Source organism: Pimephales promelas, chromosome 24 (assembly GCF_988280905.1).
Source record: "Pimephales promelas chromosome 24, fPimPro1.hap1.1, whole genome shotgun sequence".
Lineage (NCBI taxonomy): Eukaryota > Metazoa > Chordata > Actinopteri > Cypriniformes > Leuciscidae > Pimephales > Pimephales promelas.
Window position 1 is genome coordinate 13,438,500 of NC_142792.1, and position 27,162 is coordinate 13,465,661.

The 27,162-nt window shown below is 38.7% G+C and overlaps 1 protein-coding gene across 1 annotated transcript in view; it reads left to right on the forward strand.

Moving 5' to 3' along the window:
* The window catches only part of rap1b (RAP1B, member of RAS oncogene family), a 53,640-nt gene that overhangs the window by 8,469 nt on the left and 18,009 nt on the right, over window positions 1-27,162 (forward strand). The window contains exon 2 of the mRNA XM_039668316.2: window positions 26,864-26,943. Within this exon, the coding sequence (XP_039524250.1) occupies window positions 26,887-26,943 (57 nt within the window). The 5' untranslated portion in view covers window positions 26,864-26,886. The remainder of the gene's footprint in view (window positions 1-26,863; window positions 26,944-27,162) is intronic.

Below are 27,162 nucleotides of genomic sequence, written 5' to 3' on the forward strand. Positions count from 1 at the left end.
ATGGAACCTGCAACACAAAGCCCAGCTTAAAGGATTCCAAGGACTCTTTAATCACAGGGGATATTGACTGGTTTCTCTGCGTTTATGTTGCTTATGGCAGTTTAGGGAGGCCTTACACATGAGTAGGAGACCAGATCTAAGTCAGGGTCAGAGGTCAGGTTTTGGGCCTCCTGTGTTTATGGGGTTACAGGTCATGGTAGAGACCCATAGAGCCATTTATACTTAACCTCCTTTAAATAATCTAATAGATTGTGGGAAATTTGAAACTTGGCAAGGATGGTGTTAAAGGCTGGTTTTATAGTCTTTATGGAGTAACTACGCCTCTTTTCAGAGACTAAATTAAAGCATTCAAGTCACAGACACATGAAGTCATCATATTTTCAATTCCGGAGGTGCTAAGGGCACAGAAATTACTAGCTTTGCATTTAAAGAATAGGTAGAGAAAAGTAGAACACATGATTTGGAGAGGTTTTAGTTAGTTTTGAGAAGCAGCATCATTAAAGATGTGACTTTTCATGTCGCAAAACCAGACGCAATGTAATGTCCGTAGACGTTCATTTTAGGGATGCACCGAAATGAAAATTCTTGGCCGAAACCGAAAACCGAAAAAGAGGAAACCAAGGCCGAAAACCGATAACCGAAACACCGAAAGAATTATTAGTATCATTGCATTTATGGCTATGACTGTGTACAAACTTTACTAAAATCAAGGCATTGCAATTGCATATTAATATCACATTTTCAAAGAATAAATCAATTACAAATTATGCAAATATTTATTTAGCACAATGCACAGTATAAAATAAAATTCTAACTAAAATGTTTAACTTGACCCCACTCATGTGTACACTAAATAATAATCTACTGGCCTGCAGAAAGGTTTTAAAATGAAACGTTCTCTCAAAAACAAAGCCGAGCGAGCGCAAACTTCTCATCAAACCAGGACCCATTTGCATGTCTAAATTAGTTACATTTTAAAAATTTGGCATACAATAGCATAAAAAGCCTTTTTAAATGAACAATAGTCCATGTTTAATACAAATGTATGAAACTTAATGAAACATGTTTAGTGAATGTATTTAAATATTTAAGAGAGCATTAATTTAGTTCTATACATACATCAACATAGTTCCCAATCCCATATACATATTTTTTGTAATGTCACAAGTAATAATCTCAGGGTTTACTGGATTTTACATGATTATTTTTGTATTTGTGGTGGAATAGCCTACTAAAAAATAAGCACTGTCATGTGTTTATCTTTCTTCATCTCACCGATTCCTGATGGTTAGAGGACAGTTACTTGAATCGTCCCCTGTCGTTTCAAGGAATAGTAAAACGGAGAACGCTCCAAGTATAAACGCCTCGACCGTTTGGAGCGGTGCACGCGCTGTCTGTGGAGACTCGCGCTGCCTTGTTTAGTTGTTTCGCCTGCCTCCTCAGCGCGAGTCTCCACAGACAGCGCGCGCACCGCCCTTGACCCGCTCGCAACCGGAATCGTCGTCATGGCGGCGCGCGTTGTTTAGAGCAGATATAGGTGGATAAACAAGGCTTCCGTCTCCTCGCGGGTTCAGATACACTGAAATGCGTCCGCACCGCAGACATGTTGCTTCAGACAAGCACGTGCAGGTCGCGGTTTCTGTTTGCGTCATCACAACATTTCGGCCGTATTGTTTCGGTGATAAAAGTCTTTTGGCCGAAAACTGAAAATGCACTTTTGGGCCATTTTCGGCCGAAAACTTTCGGCGGCCGAATATTCGGTGCATCCCTAGTTCATTTTGCGTTTTTTGTGATCCCAACTGGATTGGAAATTGTCACTGAATCCATATTTTGGGCCCAAGCCCTGAAAGGGCGAAGGCCCTATTGTTTTCCTTAGGATAATTTTTTTGAAATGTTCTATCGACTATTCGGGCACTTTTGGGGCCCTTAACATGCTCGAAAACTCTTGAAATTTTGCACATGGGTCAAAACCCGCGGCCATCAGGGCCAGGCTGAAGCTGGTACCCAGCCGTGGCAGGGGGGCTCGACAGCACCCCTGCAAATGGCTCTGAAAACTTGGTCCATAAATCAAACACGCTTGCATGTAATAATATGAAACCGCCACGCTGGTGCCCACCGGCTTGGGCCCGTCATCGCTGCTCGCAGCTATATTATTTTTTCATATTATTATCCGCATTATTATATATTGTTTAATTTCGATTCATATTTTTGTTTACTTTTGTATTTCAGTAATACAAAATATATATAAAAATATAGAAAATGTTGAGCCTTGGTATATTGTAGCAACATTACAGTGTAGCTGCATTTCCCTTTAAAATGTGGGCTTGATTATAGATTCACTTGTAGATTTGTTATTTGGCTAATCCAGTCTGCTACTCTAATTGGTAGCTGTGTGCTCAGGCCAGTTGATCTTTTGTGTGGCTTTCTAAATAGACGTCCTTAAACAGCTCTGTGGATTTTAAATGAATCCCAGCATCTTCACATAGACTGTTTAGTGCCCTACTGTAGAGCTCTCGTGTATGTGCGCGACCCATTCATGTGTATATGAGTCTCTCTGTTTGCGCATTTGCACTTCTTTTGAACGGCAATCTCTTTTATGTTTTAAGTTGCATTTTTTTTCCAGCTCCAATGAGTAGCACGCTCATTTCTCCGAGAGATGTGCGCACGCGCACGTTTGTTTGCATACGAGACTTAGCTTATTTGTACGATGCCTCACGCCACGATTTACCTCCCGCTTGCCTCTCTTGTCGAAATCTCAGTTGACTTTTCCTACGGAGTGACGTTCAGACTCCCTCCGATGAATCCCGTGGGAGAACGTGGTGCTTCTCTCCACACTCCTCAGAATAGCAAAGCTAACCACCCCTGCAGATCCCAGCAGTTCATCTCTGAGAAAAGAAAGCAGCCAGGCACCAGCAGGCACCAGCAATCCCGACAGGCGGACTGTCTTTCCTCTGCTGTCCTCCTAATTCCATTTGCAATGGAATGGACTGAATTACTTTGTTTGCTAAAACGTACCTTTATTTAATGATAGTTTTAATTATTCATCTTCCTGGGACCATATATGGAATTGATTTTGACCAGCATTTTGAACATAATTAGCTTAATGACTGCTGTTTATTACTGCACTTCTGTTTGCAAAAAGCTGACGCAACACTTTCTTTTTTGCATAGGAATTTCCCTCTGGGTGTGGATTTTTACTGATGTGTCAGGGCGTAACATCCATTAAAACTGGAAGGCACACTTAAAAATTTTCCTTTAGTCTCATTGTCATTTTAATATCATTGTATGTGAAAATCTTTGGCCATCATTCGACAAACAAACTTTTGCTGGCCTCATGCAATTATGACTTTAAGGGCAATCAGAAGTCGCCTACTGTGGCTAGCACCCAAGGACGACTGGCAAATGTTCCGCCAACTAATTAATATTCATGAGGCAAGCTACAGTTGATCTTATAAAGAGTTTCTTCCACTTTTTAGAGCTCTCCTGCTGATGTGGATCCTCTAATGACTTCTCGTTGTAATTGTACAAAATTGCAGCCAAGTCATTTATTGAGTGCTCAACACTAAAGCAGACTCGAAATTTCCAAATTAACCTGACTGATAGTCTTCCCTTAGCTTCAGACATTTTAGGTACAAATCTGTCTAAAAAAAGACAATGATGAAGCATATTGCTATCAAGGGACAAGTGGAGTTCTAGCTCTTTCCTCAAATCAGACTCCCATTGTGATTGATTGTTGAAGACTGTATCTTCTCAGTCATAATTGATTATGTTGTTTTTATAATTATTTGAAATATGCTTCTTTTGTCAAACCATAATGGTAAAAGCACATTTAGGGAACTGAGGAGTTCATTTTCACTGGTTGAATGTGGAAATCCCCAATAAGTTTATGTGTATATTGAGGTTTATATTTATTATTTTCCAGTTTATCGCTTTTCTTTTTTTTTTAAGCATTCTCTCAGCAATTTAGAAATGTTGGTACCAGTATTTTCAACATTGGCTCATTGGAAAAACGTGCCTCTACCTACAAGCCTGCTCTCTGTAACTAAAGCAAACTTTAAGAAAGCTATATTGGCATTGCTTCTTAAGCAAATGTGTTTTTATCCCACATTTGATTTTTTTTGTTTGTTACGCTATTGTTTAGGTTTTGTTTTGGTGGTACTTTATTTTCAAAAGCAATAGCCTTAAAAAAAAAAATAACCTTTTTGCGTCTCTTCAGTCGGCAGCCATATTTGCAACGCCTCCGGGCAGCTATTTCGGGCATTTCAAGAAGAGGTCCTATCTATTTGAATGGGGAATCCTGAAATCTAAAACTGCTTGCCGAACTCACAATTAAATTGCATATTTTAAATCAGCAACAAAATCTGACATGGCCTGTCCCTCCCATAAATGTAGTTTCTTATGCTCAAATGGTGTTAAAAAGCTTCAGAAGACCAGCGAGTCTCAGGCTTCTAGCTTCTAACGGCAGCTGCAGTGACACAATGACTTTACCAGTCAGCGATTGGCTCTTTTACTTACAAGGCGGGATGTATTCCGCCATTTTGCGCTGCAATTTATCCAAATAATAAGTAATTGGAGTGAACCGTCTTTCTATGTTTGTAGTCTGTGGCGTCACTCAGCGACCTTTTCATGTACGTATACTTTCCAAGATACTTACATCAAACACCAGCTTAATAAAACATTGGCAGATTTACGTTCATCTGACAAAACAGAACATGATTTTAGTTCCACTTACTGGACATTTCACTTTGAAAATGTCGCAAAATTTTGCAGAAATGTCGCAACAGACATGTTTTTAATGAGCCTGTTTTGTTTTTTAACTGCTGTCTAAAATGGCTTTATTTCAGTATTTCAGGTGGTCTGGAATAATGGCGAGATCGTTTTTTTGTTTTCTTCTATGAATTGATTTTTCTTTTAGGTGCTCTGCCTCCAAGTTGAGAGACTCGGTTCAGCTGCATCTTCTTTTTTTCTCTTCTTCTCGAAACAGGCAGGCAGGGTAGAATTAAAGTTCAATCCTCTTCATCTGCCTTGGACAGTATCTTTTCATCATCTTGCACAGTGGGTGTTCACTTAATCAGAGCAGGGAGAAATGTCACTGCAGAATGTCACTCTTCTGAAATCTTTTGAGATCAGTGGGCGTGGCCTGGGTTTTGAGATTAGGGTGTGGCCTGATAGCTCTACTATTGGGTGTGTGGTCTGTGTTTTGAGACAGGGTGGGTGTGTTCATAGATAATGTGGGTGTGGTCTACAAACATACTTACTATTACACATCCTGTAGTCCAGCTGTAGTGATGTGTTTATCTATGGAGACTTTGTTCATTTCCCTTTGCTGAGTAGCTTTTGTGAGGCGTTACATTATGTTCTGAAGATTTAAGCAGTTATAACGGTTTACCCTTCCTCTAGAGAGGACTCTGATGCTCGTACTGAGAGTCTTAGTGCCATCTTTACAAGCCTCTGTCCAGTCCTTGATTCAAATATAAGCTTTTAGATGTCTGACAGATGTCTTAAACTGTATCTAGGGACTCAGTGATACCAGTGAGCTAAAATGTAGATTAAATTTTAATAAACAGCTCATGGCTTGATGTTTAGATAGACTTCAAGGGATAATTTACCCAAAAATGAATATTGTATTATTATGTACTTACGTTCATGTTGTTCCAAACCTATATGAGTTTCCTTTTACTGTGAAGCACAAAAGTAGATGTTTCGCAGAATGTTCAAGCTGCTCTTTGTGTGCTGAATGAGGATGTGGAGCTTAAAAAAATGACAAAAAAAGCCTCCTAAGGCTGTATGTCCACCAAAGCGTTTTCCCACGCGCCTAGCGTATGTTTTCAATTGTTTTCAATGGGAGCGCCACATTTTTTAAACACCACGAGGTGCTGAGCTTTTTTTTTTTTTCAAGCTGAAGTGCCGAACGCCCGGCGGTTTTTACTGGTCGCCGAGAGTCGAAAAATGTTCAACTTTAGATAAAATGCAGCGCTCATCACTGTCACTTTTTACCTAGCTGTCCAATCACAGTGGAGGAGGGGCGGGACTAAACCACACTGACCAACTGTCACGACTTTCTATCTGTACAACGACATCAACCAACAGAGCTAACCGAACAAAGTGGATGAAAAATATTTTTTTAGTATGAAACAAATTATCTGCGAAATCAGTTACAAGTAAACTGTGCTGCGGATATTCTGTATCATAGCAACGAAACGTTTCAACAGAACAAACGCTGCGCTGCCAAAACGCTCTCAAGCGCCCAAAGCACGGCGTCTTCAGCATAGCGTCTAACGTTTTTCAGCGGAATAAAAACGCTTTGATGGACACACGGCCTAAAGGTGGTTTAAATTACTTTTACAATATTTATTTTTAAGATTTCTGAAGCTGTACGATAGCTTTGTTTTTTGCACTTTTTTTGCACTCCAAATCTATTTAGCCTGCCATAATTCATGACATTTTGTCAACCAGTGGCATTTTGGCGTAATTTACAAAAAACTTGGTGCGACTTCAAAATTTGGAGATTTCAGTGCATAATGACTCAAGTCATTTGGTGAATATTCCTTCATTTCTTCATATCGCAAAATATTGTAGTTACAGTAAATATCGCCATGTAAGTTTTTACCAATATCATGCAGCCCTAGTTTGTGTGAACAGCCCCTCATTGTATGCAAAAAAGCAGTGTACGCACATTCGTCTAAACTTCTCCTTTTGTGTTTCACGGAAGAATGAGAGTCATACAGGTTTGTAACAATGTGAAGGGGTGTAAATAGTGGCAAAATGTTCATTTTGGGTCTCTTTAAAATAAATAATTAAACTAAAACGAGAAATGTTGTGTGAAATGCAAGCTAATGTATGAAGCCTCCATTAGCCCAAGCATTTCATCTGAAACATAAAGAGACTAATTTAAGGGCTGACATTAAAAACTCATTAATGTCTTTCTCTCTCTCATCCGCATATAAACACACCACACACCATCTTGCATCATTTTATGTTGCCATTATACTCTTCTCATGATGGCTGGGTTTTGTAGAGCGTGCCAGTCCATCAAGAGCATATCACTTACTGAATTCATTTCTGAGTGGATTCGGGTTTCAGGGTTCCAGATCCGTGATCAGTGCTCATGAGAGCTTTCTTATGCAAAGAACCACGAGAAGCTGGCAGTGAATCTGTGCCTGTCTCATGTGCGGTCATGTCCCCTCTGATGACATCACCTGCGGGAGTCGTGCATGCACACGCTCGGCTATGTTTGGCATTCTGCTCACACACGCATACCCATGTATGTCAGAAAGATTAAAGAAAAGGAACAGAACGGTGCAGAGTAATAATGTGCTAGTGTTCTTGTTTATTCTCCATCACACATCGTCTTTGTCCCCCTCTCTCTTTCTCCTCTTGTGTGTCTTCAGTCACACACTCTTTAGGTCAGTGTGTTAGACAGCCTGGCTTGCTGCCAGGGGCTGTTGTTGAGGTAAGGACTCGTAGATCTGCTCTCGCAGTCTGGAATGGGAAAAATAAACACAATAACCACAACCTAACTCCCCCACTTCTCTCGCTACTGTGTCAATTTCTTTACTAACTGGAGTATTGCTGACTATTCTGTTCTTGCACAGGCATTTTGAGGAAAGGTTTATGGAAAATGGATGGTCCTTGTTTTGGTTTTTCAATGTAATATTTGGGTCCACCCATGCGATTTATTTTATGGATTTTCTTTCTCTTTCAAATTTCTGATATTTAAACTCTGTCTAAAAACAGATAAGCCAAGAAATGTGTTTAAGTTATAAATGGCTGATATTAAAGTTATGAATTAAAGTAGAAGTAAATCACTAAAAATGCTACAAATTAATTTAGCTACGACGACATGTGAGTGCTTTTTTGGCCTCTTATGGATGTATGTTTGAATGAAAACAATGTACTACAAATTGAAATATGTTTCGTGTACTGATGACAACATTGTCAAAAAAAAAAAAAAAAGACGAAAATGACTGTATTTTGCATTTTTCTTAAACCAAAACAAAAGTTTTCTATTTTCAGTTTAAAACGGTGTTGTGTAAACGGCCCCTAAGTTTGAACTACAGAATGTGCAGTGCAAGGTGGCCAAACATACCGTATGGTCGTTTGCATATAGGCATCTTAAAGGGACACTCCACATTTTTTGGGGGAAAACGCTCATTTTACAGCTCCTCTAGAGTTAAACAGTTGGGTTTTACCATTTTCGAATGTATTCAGCCGATTTTCTGATATTTAGAAGAATATCAGTAACCAGACAGTTTCTGGTCTCATTGACTTCCATAGTAGGAAAAAATATACTATGGAAGTCAATGAGACCAGAAATTGTCTGTTTACTAATATTCTTCTAAATATCAGAAAATCGGCTGAATGGTTTCGAAAACGGTAAACCCAACTGTTTAACTCTGGGGGAGTGGTAAAATGAGCCTATTTCCAAAAAAAAGTGGAGTATATTTTTAAGGGTACAGTAGCAAAAACAGGGTTAGAGAGGGTTTAAAATCAGGTTAAACTAAATTAAGAAACCTCAGAGACCTTGGACTTCAGGGAAAAAGAAACACTACCCTTTTATGGTCCACTCGTGCTTAGTAGGAAACTCTAATCTCAAATGCTTTTCTGAAATTACTTGAGGCTGAATGGAGCTCAGTGTGGAGATGGACCATAAAAGCTGCCTGTTGATTGCAGACGCATTATCTGATGTGTGCTTTGGATTTGGACTGTCGACATCACAGACCAGTGACTCTGAGTTTCCTTATAAAGACACAAGACAGCGGTTACATAGGGCCGCCCCTTGATTCTGAGAGGGCGCAGCTTGTGGTTTATTAGGCGCAGCTATCTGGTTTCCGTCGCTGCAGGGAGGCCTGGGAGATGGAAGGGCCTTCTGCCTAATCACAACCAGCAAGAGCTTCCTGGCACCCCTCGTCCACGTCAAAAAAAAAAAGTGCCATGCAACTTCTCCTGTCAAGCTCAGATGAAGCCCTTAAATCGACCTCAGACCAGCTGCTGCTTTCCCCGCCCTCTGTTGATTGAGTGTGTGTGTGTGTGTGTGTGTCTTTTTGTTCTCCTGCATTTGGCCGTCAGAAGTGCAATAGCAAATTCTGTAATGGGTGTGTACGGCATGTGTGTCTCACATCTGGCTTCCCCATGCTTTTGGTTAGGGGCTTAAAGAAGGGGCCTGAAATAATGCACATATTTCTCTGCACAAAAATCTGTGCTGTTGCAAGCTTGTTGTCTTGAATATAGTTCAAATAGTCTTACCTTTTTTTGGGTGACCGCGTATAAACAATATTGATGCAATGCATTAATTTGATTTCCTGTTTTAGCTGTTTATTCTCTTTTGTGAGATTATTGAATTTTAATAGTATGAAAAGCAATGTAAAAACATGTTTTACTAATGTAAGATTAAGTCCATGAAGCGTAGATATTTCATTATTTAATTTAATTAATGCTCATTGATTTGTATACAATTTTTTTTTTTTGCAATATCATTTACTTTGACATTTGACTGTTAAGAATTGTAATATAAGAAAAGTGTGACGTCAAGTATACTTTATATTATTTATTTTAACTTTTTTTTCTTTTATACATATTTATAAATATGATTTAAATAATCCACACAAATCCAGTAATTGCAAATGCAATTTTATTTTGTGCAACCTTTGAAATGTTAACCATAAAAATTAAAAAAATGTAATCGATTGATAGCGCTAATTAGTGCACATGACATTTAAAACAGATAATGCATCTTTATGTGCCTTATTTGTTTTTGAATAATTTATGCAACAATCACTAATGATGGCATTCATCTCCTCAAGAATGCTTATTGAAGGGCTGTTCCGGTGTTCTCCAATAGATGATCTGCTGTGCTGTTGATGCCCAGACTTGTTAGTCGTGAGCGTTGACTTGCTGATGACTATACGGCAGCACATTTTCAGGCTCTCTAGCTAGGGTGATTGTAAAATATCTGAATGAAGACATCTTCCCTCTGGAGATCATGTAGAGACATGAAAATCCCCGAAGTGGATTGTAAATAAGTGTATATTTTGTGACCTGTTTGCCGTGATATGTTATAGAGCTATACAATCTGAAAGAAATGTGGCAAGGGCATTGAAGTGGAACTCAGTTGTTTGGTCCACTAAAAATGCATATACTTTTTGGTAAATTGTCGGAAGGTATGATTTTAATCAGGCCGAAAGTAAATTGGAGTCTTTCCCATTCTTAATCCTAGTTCTATTTCCTCATTGTTCTGGAAGTGGAATCAGCAACATGTTTGAATGTTTGCATTTTTCCACATTTTAAAGTTGTGATGTAACAGAAGTAGCAACAGATATTTTCTTCTGTATTTTGAAATAAACTGATTATTTAAAAAAAGAATACTGTTTCTATAGTGCAGGGACTAGGTTCTTTCCATCAGTTGTTGATTTGGCTGGAGGCAGATCTGAATGCAAGCTTGTAGTTGATTGGAAGAAAGGGGTGGGGTTTAAGCTTGCAAAATGTTTGGAGATGTCTGTTTTGGAGCATTGAGTTAAAGGGATGGTATTTTACCCAAAAACAAAAAAATTCCTCATTCCAAACCTCATTCGCTCATGCACATTGTTTTTAAAATATACCACTGAAAGTCCAGGAAACCAAAACTTAGAAGATCCAAAAAAGGTCATATCTGTAAAAAAAATATTGTTGGTTTAACTTAAAAAAGTAAGTAACCTGGTTACCCTGAAATTTTAAGTTAATTGAAATGGAAAAATTGAGTTAAAACAATGAAGGAGGTTGATTTAATCATCAGAAATTCTAAATAGTTTGTTATGAAGTACATAAATTATTTAAGTTGATTTGACAAAATAAAAAATGTTGTGATTTACAAATCATGAAAATATATTTTTTACAGTGATAGGTCTTGTAAAACTACTTCATATGAATTGATTGGTTTAATTCAAGTCTTCTGAACTTGATTTTTATGGATTTGGTTTCCAATGTCTTTACAAGATAGTTTTGGATCCATTTATGGTTTTTTTATGTGGACTTTCAATAGAGGAACAGAAAGACCTTTATTCATTTTTTGAAGATTAACCAAAATTGTAGGTTTTGGAACGACTAGCTCGAAAAATCTCAAATAAAACGTATGCATGAGGGATGAATTATTCATGATAAGTTCAATAAGATGCATTTAAGAAATAGACAGGAAATTTCAATTCAATGCTGACTTTAACTGCTGAAGTTTCTGCAGGTCTAGTGACACTTTTAAAGAATAAATTTTACTTCTATTGTATCTATTACTTGTATTATATCTATTACTTCTATTGTTGGAAATTATAGAGCATAGAATGAGTGAACGAATTCAGGATTTTAGAGTTCAGGATGGCTTTACTGTTCATCCACCCTAAGAATCATGATCTCACAATGCCGAATTGAATAGTTTTATACGGTACTCTACTCAATAGTACTCTGTGATCTCTTTCTCTCACTTTTTTACCCACTCGAACATGCATTTTTACTTTAAATAGGCTATGGAAATGCTTCACTGTTAAGCTCTTTCCAGTTCAAACACACTGTATTTGCATTGATGTTATTTCTGGTGCGACGGAAAAACAGCCAGAACATTCTCAAGCATTTCAGTGCTTCCTCAGGCCAGAACCGGCAACGCCCAGGGTTTGGGGGGGATCCCCCCCGGGGGTCTCTCCGCGCCTCTCTCTGAATCACTGCTCGCGGAGCTCCAGCCCGGGACAAAAGAGATGCGTCCCTGCTCTACATTCCGATGTGGAATTACACAGACAGAGCACAACTCCATTCCCTCTGGTCTTCCTCTTCGGGCTCAGGGACCGTTTGATACAAGATAGCGGGTCGGCCGAGCGGCCTGTGTAAACAACCGCATTCCACATGCAACGGAGAAGAGAGAAATGCAGCTTCTCAGGCATTGTTCTGCCCTGCCTCCTGGCCTGCTTTGCTTTAACTCTGCAGCAGGAAGTGCTCGTCTTGCACTGGATTAGAGAGTGACTGTAATCAGCTGAATGGACTGTTTTGTCATTCTCAGTTGTAAAGAGCTCTCACTTTTCCTCAAGAATGGGATTTTTTGCAGTGATCAACTGTGCTTTGTGTGAATTCGGTGACTTTCTTGTGTGGGAGGTTTCAACCGTGCATGTGGCCGAGATTTGTATCAGGAACGCATTTCAAAATGAAGTGCAGATAGTGTGCTAATGGCTTGTTATCTCAGATGTTTCAAAGTTTGAAGGAGATCTAACTCAGTGGTTTTCCTTAATTCAACTTTAAAGAAGTTGAAAGTAGTGTCTTTAGTGTAGAATTTCACATGCTTGAGGTCACGGATCTTATGAAATACTAGTTGAATATTGCAGTTAGGGCTGGGTGAAATGTTTTACAGCCTTTATCATGTTACGGATGATATTCAACATGAATCAAAATTGAAATATTCATCATCTTAATATTAATGGACACTTCCATTCCAAGTTTTGGGGTTTGTGTGATAACTTTTAAAGAAATTAAGTTCATTAAATTGTTTAAAAGTGACAGTAAAGATATGTAATGTTGTTTAGAAAAAAATCTATTTCAAATTTATGCTTTTTTTTACTTTCTATTTATCAAGAATTTTGGGGAAAAAGGTCTCACAGTTTCCACAAGACTGTTTTGAACATTGATAAAGAATTAAAAAAGCACCAAATCAGTATTTTATTATGATTACTGAATGACCAATTTGACACGGAAGACGAGAAATGATGCTGAAATAAAAAACATTTTAAAATCTATTAAAATACAAAAGTTATTTTTAAATCGTAATAATATTTCACTGTTTTTACTGTACTACTTTTTAGAGATTTCTTTCAAAAACATCAACAAATATTATGGAACTCGAACTTTTTAACAGACTATTTCATTATTTTTTGAGTGACTATTATTTAAGCTTACTGAAATAAGTAAAATTAATTCAAAATCAAGGTAAATAGGCATGTTTTCAACACACTTCTTCTCTCCACTATAACAGTACTGTACCTATTAATAATTAATCTACATACCTATAACACATTAAACATGCCACTCAGGGACTTTTATGAAATGTTTGAGTGATGATGCACATTATTCACGGAATCAGTTGATTCATTGAAATGGAGAGTCTGAAAAAGCAGTTTAAATGAATCTAACTTCCCAACTCATTTTCGGAGTGTTAAAATCAGAGATGTTTAAATGTTATTATACTTATGTATATGTAAATGTCTTATGAGCATTAAAGCCATAGCAATTATTCATGATGATTTTTACTTGTATATCGGCAACAAAATCATTATGAATATACCGTAAATATTTGATAAATCTCCCCGCCCAAATTGGAACCCACAAGCATGCGTTGGCCAATAAAGTAATCGTTTATTATTGCCAGCATGACTTGTTCAGCATATAGTGGCCTCTCTCATCTCTGTGTATTGCATCAATTAATCACACTTAAGCTGATAGGATTCATTGCTCTGTGGTTCAGGTTCAGTAGGGTTAATGTGTGTGGGTTTTGATTTGCCTATAATGGATTATTCTCCCATTAGACATGTGCGTTTTGACATTACACGTTTGCAATTGCCATCTGAGTAATGACAGAGCAGTGAACTCTGACCTAAAACCACCTTGTGGCCCAAAACCCTGCTGAGTCATTGAATTTTGATGGCAGGGTATACACTGAATATTAGATCTTATGGCTCCTGGGAAACGTTAATCTCTGTGAAGAAGTGCTTATTTAATGATGACTTAACATTCCAGTCAAACTGAAAGCAGTATCTCTCCATAACTCAGTACTCAGTTTTGTTTTGTGTCTGCAAGTTTCTCCAGAGCCATACACAGTACACATTATTACAAACTCTGTGTAGCGCGCTATATGTGTTCTGACACGCAGGAGAGGATTTTGCCATTGGGTCCATGATTCCATACTCACTTTCGTGACTTCCAGCTTAGTTTGTTCAATCATCTACTGGTATCCACAAACAATGAAGTGCTGGTGCCTTAATCCTGTTAGAATGGTTGGAGTAATTCCCATCCATCAGAAAGATTATCCAATAACGCAGTCTGGGAAGAGGTTGGGCGCCGCCTGACTGCTCACTACTAGACATGGACATGCTGTGTGCATGCGTCGTTTTTTTTAAATCGAGTTTTACATCGATCCTTAAGGCGCTTTCACACTGACAGCGATTTTGCAGCAATAAAGCCAAGACAATAATTGTTGAATGAGGTTATCTGGCAGAGACTGAAGATGTCAGAGCCTCATGACATTTTACATCCCAAATTAACACTGTCTTGTCATATACAGATCATATCAAGGATATCGTAACAAACCTTATGACCATGACAATCTTTTTTTTTGCTGTATAACCTTTGATTTTTCCCCAAAAATACTTGATTCAGAAGTTAAAGGAGACCTCCAGCACAAAATGAACCTTTGGTCTAATAAAACATCGGTACCTAGTCAATCGTTCTCTGAGATTTGTTTTCATGATAATCGAATGTAAAGAGTTTTATCTCTAAAAACTGTTTAGCGTATAATGCTAGTACTGGGGGCATTTGCTAGTTTATACCACTAACAAGGGTCAAAATAACCCCACACTAACACAGTAATATAATGAGGAATAATAACCGAAGCATTGAGAACTTTGTAAGTGTACAGACCGTTTAATAAGAAGATACTTTATAAAGACAGTTCACTTCGTGTATACAGGCGGCGCCATCTTAGAAAATAGTCTTGATAAGTCGATCCCCGAACGCCCTTCATACCATAGATATCTATATAAAGGCTAGATATGTCATCCACGCTGCTGGCCAATGGAGGTCGACGTCTGCATCTGGCGGCCATCTTGTTACAGGCAGCTCGCTCACTCGTAACATTGTGTTAATCGTACATGTACTATTTAAATGACCATAACTTGCTCAATTTTCTACCGATTTTCAAACGGTTTGGTTTGTTATAAACGTCAGAGATGTAGTTATGACACTGCATACTTATGAATAAAAAGTGTATAAATAAATAATCATCCAGATAATTATAGCCACGTTAATAACGTTTGTGAGAAACCAAACCGTTTGTAAATCCGTCAAGATTTCAACGAGATAAGAGTATTTGTGTTCGTGCTGATCACTCATCTTACATCAGCTTGTCTGTGACAAGATGGCCGCCGGTGATGACGATGGAATCTCCGCCGTAACACATCTAGCCTTTATATACATATCTATGGTTCATACAGTTCAGCTCACTTGGCATGTCGTTCGTGGTTCGACTAGTCGTTTTCTAAGATGGCGCCACCTGTATACACGAAGTGAACTGTCTTTATAAAGTATCTTCTTATTAAACGGTCTGAACACGTACAAAGTTCTCAATGCTTCATTTTGCATGTATGGACCCTCATTATGTTACTGTATTAGTGTGGGGCTATTTTGAGACTTGTTAGTGGTATAAACTAGCGATTTCTTTATACTTATTATATGCCCCGATTACTAGTGTTATACGCTAAACAGTTTTTAGAGATAAAACTCTTTACATTCGATTATCATGAAAACAAATCTCAGAGAACGGTGTACTGGGTACCAAAAGGTTCATTTTGTGCCGGAGTTCTCCTTTAATCCAGAACAGTAGTCAAATCAATGTATTTGTGAATCACATTTTAAATGAGTTTTTGATGAAAAATGAATAGATCCGGACAAAGTACACAAGCATCCTGTTATTGACCCTAGAGCAGTCACATAAAAACGATTACTGGCTACCAGCAGTGATTTAATCACCGTCTGAATGCTCTTATGAAATAGCGGCTTTTAAATGCACATGCTGCGTCCGTGCATGGGTTAAATTACCCTCCCTTCTTGAATTTTAGTATTTGTGAGTCATAGATTAGTCTTGCGCCTGTCAGAGATCTTGTCTTTGCATATGATTTATGGATACTATGTGTTCCTCCTCCTCTTCTCTCTGGCTCAAGGAATCATGCCAGGATCTTTGCGACCTGATCATGCCTCACTTAGAAATGACAAATGATGGTTGAGAGGTTGAGGCGAGTCCTGGGAATGGGCCAAAGGGGCGATGGGGCTGCAGGTCATCGAAACTCCCCTAAAACCCCGTTGAGCCATATGTTTCTGTCTGAATGAGCAGAGTGCAATATCTCACTCTGACACAAGGCATAACCCATTTGTCATCCAGTTCCAAAGTGTTTGGATGATGTTGCATCTCCATACCCATTTTAAAAGCTCCAGCGTGGACAAATTAGACTAGAGAATGGCCTCTTTAGGTGATGGACACAACCTTGGGTTGTTACCTTTGAAAGGGAATGTACAAGGTAAGCGATTGCTTGTTAGGTGTTCTGGGAGTCTCTATGGCCCTGGACTTGTCATGTGAAGGCTGTTTGTAAAACGTCCTCTCTGAAAGTATGTGTGAACGCAAATGTTTTGAGCCGTAACAGGCAGACTGAAACTGTTGCGGGGCAGTTGTGGTCAATGCAGGGAAGCCTTGTGTTGTGGAAATTCGGTCAATGGCGTGTGCACTTTGGTGGGAATGTTTTAAGCAAATGGTTTGTTATTTGAAAGACTTTGTGGCTGTGAAGCGTACCTGGACTGATGCCAATACCCCTTCCTTCTTTTTTTGGCACGTTCTCCTCCCTTTTTCTTATCTATGGCTTCGAAGAGTGTGTTACATGGCATTATGTGATGCTTCTTTTTGCCTGATGACTGTGATTTCTAAGGCACTCTTGAGGCAGCGCCATCACACCTGGGGTGAAGAAGCAGCTGTGTTGATTTAACAGCTGGGCCCACCCGACTTTCATTAAAAGGGCGTTCTTTAACCCTTTACGAGAGCGGACGAGAGGGTTAATAGCTCCGGATGGCACAGAAGGGGGGCTTTTTATGTTCTCATGCAACTTGGCAGTGGAGTTACCACTGGTGTATCTCCACTCCCAGTGGGGATTCACTTTGACTAATTGCTACCCAAAAGAAATATAGAGAAGTTGGACAAAAATGGAACAGTTGTGCTGATTTAAATAGACTAACCTGAGCCATCGATGCAGGGGCAGAGAGAAAGAGAGAGTGCCAGGGTGTTATTGATTCGGTGTCAGAGTTGATGGCGTTTCTAGGATGTTATTAGGCTTATAGTAGCTAGAGCATTAACAGCATTGCTAAGCCTCGCTTTACCACACAGTTTTTTTTGTTTTGTGGCCTGTCATAATGAAACCTGAGATTTACTGATACCTCATCCCCATTCGGTCCCAAAACTGTGGCCATTTTTAGGCTTGTGCAGTGAATCACCGTGTTTGTTTGCATGCCTTCTTTCTTACACTGCTATGCAAAGGCTGCTGCATCACTTCGCTGAAATGTCAGGCGGTGTCTTTACAAATGGAAATCTTTTTAGCAACATCATGAGACATTGGAATGCTTAGTTTGAATATTTCACATTTCAATCGAAGACCTGTAATGTCCTGTTGTAGTTCACTAAACTGAAAGTAGAATACTGCGATAGCAACAATGTCACAGGCAATTGGAATATATTTGATATTTGACCAATGAGATTTCCCTGTAGCTACTTTCAAGTTCATAAAAGTTAGGATTATTGTTATTAAACTCCGATTTAACCATTTGTTCTGTTGACTGTCTTGTCATTTTAGCACAAACTTGTGCGCCCTGCAGGGATAGTACTTAAAACACTTCACTCTCTGCAGCCGCCTGCCAGAGACAGAGCCCGAACTCATGAACGTCACAGACGTTACGGCTGGCTAACGCAGACTTTTTCCAGCGCTCACATGCCGAAATGAATTTGGCTGAGATGGAGAAGTCTTTGAGGTTTGAAATGTGAGAACTCAGACCATCTCTCCCCCACCTCAGTGCTGTTCAGCTTCACATTCACAGCCATCGCTGCTGCTTTGCTCTGAATATGACGCTTACCGTCTCCTGCTCGCAGCCGTGGAAAGATCTCATTCTCGCTGACTCTCGGTGTCTATAGCCTGTCAGTTTGTGTTTACACCTAAGCCTGCCTCCGGGTGAAAGATGCCACCATCTTTCAAGTGGAGATAAACTCGTTCTTCTCTTTTTCCAGTGTTGATTAGTCCTTTTTCAGATTGTAATCTGTTCCATGAACTCATGCCCTTTGCACTTCCTTCCTACAGGAATGAGCATTTGCTGTCTTCCGAATCCTTATGTTGCATTGCATTTATCTTGCGACTTTATATTGCCTGAACAAATGTGGATCGTCATGTGAAAGGTTCTTCTTAAAGGGATAGTTCACCCAAAAATGAAAATCTTTTAGTTCCCAAACACATATGATTATGTTGTTTTTTGAAAGTATATTAAAAAATGTATAATTTAATAACCGTTCATAGTGACCACAGGCTGTCAAGCCACAAATGCACGATAAATCTCTACAATATCAATTATTGGCATGCTCATTTCCTCTATTGTTGCATAATACTCACTTAAACTTAATCTTTAAAAAGACTAATAATCAATGAAAGCTGTACATTGATACAGAGATTCCTATTCACTTGAAGCATTTGACTGTTTTTAGTTTTTGCCGTTATATTATTAATTTATTCAGACAAAGTAGTATTTTAGACCATTTATCGGTTATTGGCCATAACATGAAAATAATTACCAGCTCAATTTTGATGTTATTGCATTTTTGTTTGTTCCTCACATTTGGTTTGCTCCCTTTATTTATATATATATATATATAATATGGGTTGTATGGATCTCGTTTATGGTGCTTTTGTCGTGTGTCCCACAACCTTGACGATCTCTGATCACTATGCATGGAATGGAACAAAATCTATGTAAAGGTGCAAAAATTGTATTTAAAAAATGGTAAGACATTATTACCATTCCTAATAGCACTTTTCTTGTTTTCCATGGAAAATATGACAGCATAGAGGTTTGGAACAACATGAGGGTGAGTCAATATGACAAAAACCTTTTTTTTTTTTAGAAGAACATCTGTAATGACCACAATACCTTATCAGGAATGTCCTAAAACCAAGATAGCACCCTTTTCTTCCATTTAACACATCTTTTTTTTTTTTCCTGTTGTGCACTCAAATCCTCAGAAGGATTGTGCTCTGGTTTAGAAACCCTCTTGTGTTCTGTTGCCAGTAGGTTTGTGTGCCAGCGTTAGAAGAAGGCTAACAGCAGCATGTTGTAGCGCTGATACAGCCTTTTCCAGCACAGGGTTCAGTGATTAGAATATTGCCCTTACGGCCGACCTGCAAGTTCAGAGCAAGACTGTTGATTCATTCCATGTTTCAGTCTCTCTTACCTTAGCACACAAAATATTACTCAAATAGGCTGATTTGTCTTTTAGACACTGATGTCTGAAGGATGACCGTGAGTCGTTTTCCTTATCATTCTGTGCTTGATTTAACATGCCTTTTACTTTACTACTCCTGAAACAGAATATAAGGTCATCTTAAACCAATATGGCTATCTCTTTTTGCAAAGATCTGAGATGAAGTAAGATCCATTGCTAGCTTATATTTTGTAGGTCATAAACAAAGCATAGCAGAGATATTATCTGCATACTCTGTATTATGCCTTAGTACGTGGATTAATTCAGAGATCTGAATGCTCTGCTTGGCAATGCTAATTGGACTTGATTAAAATGACTTTTCTAGATAAACATCCTCTTGCGTTCCAATACTTTTAGGTTATTAGTTAGAGCTGCATATGCCAATGTTGTCATCTTATGTATGTGTGTATTTATGAATGTGTTTGTATATATCTAGTGATGTCAACTTTGTCAGTTATATTTGGGATCATTGTGTTTTGTGCTATGCACCAGTTTCTCATACTCTTTTTAAAATGCTTGACTTCCAAAGCAACTTCATGCTGAGTCTTAGATTAAAAAGGTTATATTTTTAAAGTGTTATAATATAAAATGTGTGTAGTGGTATACACTCCACAGCTCGGGAACCACTATGACTTACTTTACTTTATCTGTGATAGTGAGAGCTTGGGTGTGTGTGTAGGCGGGCGTGGGTGTGCGTGGTGCGTGTGATTGAGTGCGAGTGTGTGGTTAAGGTTTTTCACATATTTTCTTATATATCTTGTATTTTGTAACTACTCTTTTGTTTTGCTGTTTATGTTGTTTGGACATGACGAGGACCCCCATCATGGGGCTGGTCCTTTAAATGTTCATAAATAAATAAAATAATCATAATATTGGTTATTTATAGTATTTTATACACAATACCACTTCAGAATACATCTTGAGACACGGTCAGGTTTTTTGTATGTTAGTGTGGTTGTTGTTGTTTTTTTTTTTTTATCAAGCTGTGTGTGAATCTATAGATAGAGAAGGCTATGTTTGTCCTTAAAACCCTTTTAATGGCTTTAAGTAGCTTAACACCATGTTTGAGGCACTCACCACAGAATCACTTTCACTGTGAAGCTGCTGAGTCTCTGACACCCTCTTGACCTTTTCTGAGAACAACCTGAGGTTCAGCCATTAGCCCGAGTGCTGCTCTTCCTCCGCTGTCGGAAGGGTGCTTTGCCAAAATTTGGGTGGAAAGATTGTTCGACTCTCTGTTCCTCATTTAGGGCTCTTGCTTATGATATTGCTCGGCTTTTTTGAGTGTGAGTGACAGTTGCTCTAACGATAAGTGGCTTCCCTGTTTTGAAGCCTTTGTTAGCACTACCTTCTGTTCTGATTCTGATTTCTGAAAATTTCTGCTGAAAAGTCCAAATCTAAAAGAAAGAAAGTATTTTAGAGAAAAAAAGGCCCAACGGCTGATACATTTTTCTGATAAATATGTCCGAAATAACCTGTTAGAAGTCATTTTAAGCCATGGCCTTGATGTCATTTTTGTTTTTCTTGTCAAAAGCTCTTCAGTTAGTTTCTTACCCTTAACTTGCAGGTTCACCGAGCAGGTATTTTCTATTCATTGTCCATGAAAGCTGAGTGGTAGGCTTGCACAGAGGATTGTGGGATTGACAGCGCAGTGAAGCAGGTGGTGAGACTGTCAAAAAGCAAACAATTGATTTACTTTTTGAAATTGAGAGGCAAAATACACCTGGTGCAGCCAATCACTGAGAGGTCAATCTGGTTGTTACTGTTAAACTCGTAATTATTTTCCTATTATGGTCATAATTTGATAAATGGCCAATACAAAAATGATACTCTATTTTATTATAATTAAACATAAACATTAAAAAATGCTACAAGTGAATTCAGGCATCATAACATAAATGTACAGTACAAAAAAAGGAATATTAAAAGGATTTGCTGAAATACATGAAACTGCATTATCAAATTAATATATTATTTTATATATATATATATATATATATATATATATATATATATATTTACATTTACATTTAGTCATTTAGTAGATGCTTTTATCCAAAGCAACTTACATCTGAGGACTAAATCAATCGTGAAGAGGCAATAACAACACAAGAAGTGCTCAAAATACTAAGTTCAAACATTGCTCAGAGTTGTATAAAACAAAAAAAAATGTTATATATCAGACTGATAACATTTTATATTTTATATTGTGTCTACCTAACAGTTTTTATCTCTTCTATTCGATTATATTTATTCTAACTTGGGCGTAAATGTGGTTTTTGTCACACATAGAAAGGCTGTCAAACCACAGAAAAACATTTACATATGGCTTCCACACTTGCATACGCTCATTTGAACATATATCCTCTTGTTTACCTAGCCTAAAAGGACACTTCTATTGTTCTTTACTTAAGCTAAGTATAATATTGTCAATTTTTACATGTGAATAAAGATATTAGTTGAGCCTTTTTAGGAAGTATTTTTTTCACCTATTTTGTTTCTAAAAGTATATCTAAGGTCATGCTGAAACTCCAGACCTTTGTCATCATTGAGAGGAAGATCTGAAGCGTTTGCTCTCTCTGTTTTGGTTCCTTCATCACTTGCGAAAATCCTCTTACACAGCGTCATGGGATCTTTCTTGGTTAATTACTAGAGAGGAAGCACTGTAGGAGAGAGATCAGTTCACTGCCACAATGGCTCGAGCAGATCAATGTGCCTGTTAATTTTTCAACATGATGTAGAGACGACATGTTACGTGTAGGAAACTCTGAAATTTTGATTTGGGAGGGTCAGAGGTCACGTCGTGGGTTAAGTAAGTCACTTATTTGTTCAATCCCTGTCTTCCTCTGAGTCAGCTTACACAGTGCTGGGTGGCTCTGAGATATTTTGAGCTGAACTTGTCATCGCTTGACTTTATAGCTCAGAAGAGGCGTGGTGTGTCAAAGGGGATGGTATGAGAAATCAAGTACTATTTCCTGTCATAATCCACCCTGTCATGTGTCACCACTCTTGCTTAAATATGACCATCGAGAGCTGCTCATCTACACACCCCACTCCCCCCATCATTGTTACACTAACCACAGGCTTCAGCAGCTCAGTGTTTGTTTGATACACTGATACAGCATCACTGCTATTTCTGTGAATTACAATCATGACTCAAACTGAAATTCTCATTTACAAAGGACTTGCAGCAGTTAAAGATTGTTTGAATAAAGCCAGAATCATTAAGTTCATTTTGCTTATCTGCTCATGACTCTAACTGCTTCTGGGCTCATTATCTTTACTTGAGGTGTTAAAAGGATTGCTTACCATAAAATGGATTTGATTTGATTGGAAAGTCTTGATTTAAGGCCCGTTTACACCAAGAATGATTTCAAATGTTCTATAATGATAATCATATTGGCGTTCACACCAACAGACGATAATGTTCTGTTTATTCTAAGTGTGTTTTGTCGTTTTGACGTCTATTGCTCTTTAAAAGCGGGTGGATTCTGAATGGCTGTCAATGTTTTCATTCATTGTTTATTAGCTTGGTTATTCAAGTGATTCTAGGGATATCATTCCTCTGTTGTCGTTAAAGTTGTTGAGCGTTTATTGAAACTTTATAGGTATCGTTAGCGTTCTGGTCCTTGGTGTGAATGGGCCTTCTTTACCCTTTCATGTCATTCCAAACTCATATGACTTGTTTTCTTCAGCAGATCACAAAATAAATCAAATTCGGTACAATATTAGTACATCGAGAATAAATTTAACACTTAACTCTTCCTCCACCATTGACAGAATTTTTCCTCTGTTATGACTCGATGCTTCCCCGCATTGAAAGAATTGTCCGGCTTTCCGCATTTTCACTGTTATATGGTAGGGGCTGCTATTCTGAAAGAATGCAGAATCTCCAGATCAAAACATAGGCAAAAAAGAGCACAAACAAGCGATAAAACTAATCTTTAAAAAATCAAAATTGTGAACTTTAATTAATTAAACTTACACACAAGCATTGATAATTGTTTTTATTGTTGTTTTAAAGCATTTTTTTACACAGTAAATCATGGTGGCCACTAGCTCGTGTTTGCCATTTGATGCTCTTACACCATAGACAGAATAAGAAGTGGACAGAGCCATCTCATTGGAAATCCATTGAGACAAGTGAAGCCCTTCTTTAGCTATTTTTTTTTTAGGACTTCCGTTCCTGATGCACAGACTCAAACTGACTCAGAGCTTGACGACGTAGATGTGACGTGAGCAACCCGTCTGTCTTCTAATGGCTGTGGCATGAGAAATCTGAATCATTCCCTTCCGAAACTTGCAGAGGCGGAGAGTGTGAGTAGGAGCTGGGTATTCTGCTACTTTTGCTAGGTATTCTGATGAATTATTTTGTCATTTTGCCTCCACGTTTCCCCGATTGCCTGTGAGCTTCTCCTCCTGTCCATACGGTAATCTCTCTACTGTGCGACAGAGAGTCGCGTGGTTATGACGCAATCGTTAGCCTACTTTTACAAAAAACTGCTTCTACGGGGCCATAACATAAGCTACAATGTAATGGAGCATTTTATACATTGTCGTGTTTCTTTAGAAATAAATAATGGACAAATGGAGCCTTCAAATGCCTCAGATGTAAAGTTATTCGCTGTCAAAGTGACGCCAAAATGAATGGGAGTCAATGGAAATGCTAACGCAAGTGAACTGCTACAAGATGGCAGCTCCCGCGAGGCTTCAACTAACTTCCGGTCAATGGATTACCCCCTTGTCTTACACAAGTCCAGTAGCTGGTAGAAATGTACTTTGGTAACAGCTATTAAAATGACCAGAAAATAATTGCAGATTACTGCCACCTACTGGACTGGAGAGTCAGACTGGATCTTTTTCCTGCTAATTTCTTGTTTAATGTCAAGAATACCAGTTTCAATAAAAGAAAAATAAATAAATAACACCTGGCAAATGATATAAGGGAACAAAAATGATGTAGACATGCACTAAAGAATCTTTTTCCTTCAAACTTCTCATTTAATATCGAAGAGTACTAGCTGCAAGAAAGCTATCTTAGGTCTATAGTATATATTGTAGATTTATAATAAAATATTTTGCAGACACACATTCAATCCCTCACACCTATTACCAATCCAGAATGGCCCTGAATGCTGCAATAAAGATGATTTCACAGCGATCTCTCCTTCCCACAAACCCATACTCCCCTGCTTCTGTGACGTAAGCCTGTAAATCTCAGGTGCCCGAGGGCTTCATTGACAACCAAAAGCATATGTGGAATGCATATTTGAAGATCTAATCAGACTTTTCCCTTACGAAATGTGTAGATCTATCTAATGTCAAGATCTATATAGACGCAGTTAGTTTGACCCAAACAACCACTGTTTTTCTGGGCTTTGCTGATCTTATTTTAGCTAACAACTTGTATAGTCACTAGTAGTGTATATGAATCATCACATGTGACGAAGAATTAGATCTCTGGAGGTTGCATTTCCTTTTTTATTTGCGTTTGCATATCTGTGCTGAATACACTCCAGACTGACAAATACGATACATCAGTTTAAAGATGTTTTCCATTTAAACGCCATATTCCCATATTGATAGAGCGTCTTATTTTATCAGCCTCACATTTCCACACACTTCTTCTCTCCCTCCTGCTCCATCTCCCATTCCCTCTGTGCTTTGCCAATGTAAATGGAAAGCAGAGCATTAGATGACAGCGGAGGATTTGTTCTTCAGCACGGAGCTGCTGGCACTGATCTGTTGCTGAGAAGGGAGTGCGGTGGAATGGGGCAGTTCTCTGTCTCAGATACTCTTGTGTCTGTTGCATTAGATTTAAGTGGTAATCTCTTCTATCTGAGTGTGGTCTCACAGTCAGTCTGGCTCCAGATTCAGCAGTCATGCCCACTAAAACCCAGCGTGTTGGATCTGGTATGTGCCTCCTAGTTTTCCCTGTAAACTCATTCCACTCTTAGTCTGCTCTGTGCTCTCAAGCTTGGGTGGAATGAGGGATATTGTTTGTATTTGTCACATATATTTATGGCTCATGCTTATGAACGGTGAATGGGGTCACAGTGGTTGAGTAGTAATCCGGCGACTGATGATGCATGAGGATCGATCCTCTCGAAACCGCGTCAGTATCGCAAGCATTTACACTTATTTTTCACACTTACACCTCTGTGTCTTAATCATTTTGAATGTGAATGTTACTGACAGGGTCACGTACTGAAATGTGTCACATGACCTCAGTAGGTGCGACGTAGGATACGCACAGACGCGTCCCATACCGCGTACCCTTCGCCGTAGCCTGACGCGCACCTCCTCAAAAATGTAACTACACGTCGCGACGACGCGGACCGCAAGATTGGTGATTGGTCGGCTTGGTAGCATCGCATTTTCTCCTACGCATTTCCACACGTACCATCTCCTCTGACGTCTTTTCTCATTTCTGCCTTACAGTTTTAATAATTTCACTGTTTTTCCACCTCAATAAGCTCCAACTCCAACACGATCCGCTCTCTTTCAGTTGCCATTGCTTGTAGTATAGCCGCGAGGAATCTAAACACAGTGGAACATTAAAAGTCTCCGCCGCCAACTAGTGTTTCGGAGCAGTACTGCAGAGCAACCAAGACCTGAACGCAGAAGTATAAATACTCCCAACGGCGTCGCCTACATGAGTAGCCAACGCCGTACACTACGGCGTACCCTCGACGCAATGTATCAATGTTTTGAATCAGAATCAATGTTATGATAGTGTCTTAGTTTTTACACTTTTGGGAGAATAAACCAATGAATTGTTGGCTTACTTTGGTTTGTTACCACCACAACGATACAAGTTCACGTTAAGTTTTCGCTGCTGTGCATTGACCACGCATTCATAAATGCTTTTGCATACGTGACCCAAGCTATTGCACATTCGTATATGAATGCATACTATGTCTGTAAGTAATTTTATTACTCTAAGTGTTGCATGAGATAGCTGAGGAGTGAGAGAGACAGAAAGACCCAAGAGACAGGGTGTGGGGCAGTTCACATCTGTCTGTGTGTGTGAACGATGTGTGTAATTTATCTGAGATCTATGTCAACCCGACCACACTGCTCTTGTTCCCCTGTCTTCCTGCTAAGAAGGAAATGGCATGAATGCACAACTTTGCGACCTCAAACCAAACACCTTCATGGGCAGTGCACCCTTACGTGTCAGATGATTGATAATCTCTTTGAGATGTTATAAATGCGAAAGCTGGAGTTGACGCATAATAATTGTGATGTCAAAGGAAACTTTACATTATAGTCCTAATTAATGAGTGGGCAGGCGCCTTGAGGGTGCAGTTCAGATTAGATACTCGACTTTATAGCAATTTCACGCTGTAGTACTTCTGATAGCTCTTGAGGACTGACCACAGGTTTAAAACTACTTTGTTGCTTGATTGACTACGGCTTTGAGCTTCAGGTTATCCATTGAAGTACTTTTCATGAACTTTTTGTGTTAAAAATTTTCGAAGAAAGTGAACTAAATAAGCTCTGAGTAACTTAGGTACTTGTAGGAAATTCTGACTGATGAAAGGGATAGTTACCATCTTTTTTGTCTTGTTTCTTCCTCAGGTAGTTAACGGACACACTGCACAATGCGTGAATACAAGTTAGTAGTCCTTGGATCAGGAGGTGTCGGCAAGTCTGCGCTGGTAAGTGGAGCCCCAATCTTCCCTGCTTCCTTTCTTTATCCCTCTCAATGGTTTACGGTATGGGCAAAAATTGTTCTTCAAAATATCTTTCTTTATATTCTACAGAAACCAAATCACATAGGCTAAAATAAGTTTGGAACGACTTTCGACATCCCTTTAATCCTTATTAATTTTTCTTGCCTTTTATGGCTTCTCCATTTCACAAGCCTCCCTCATCAT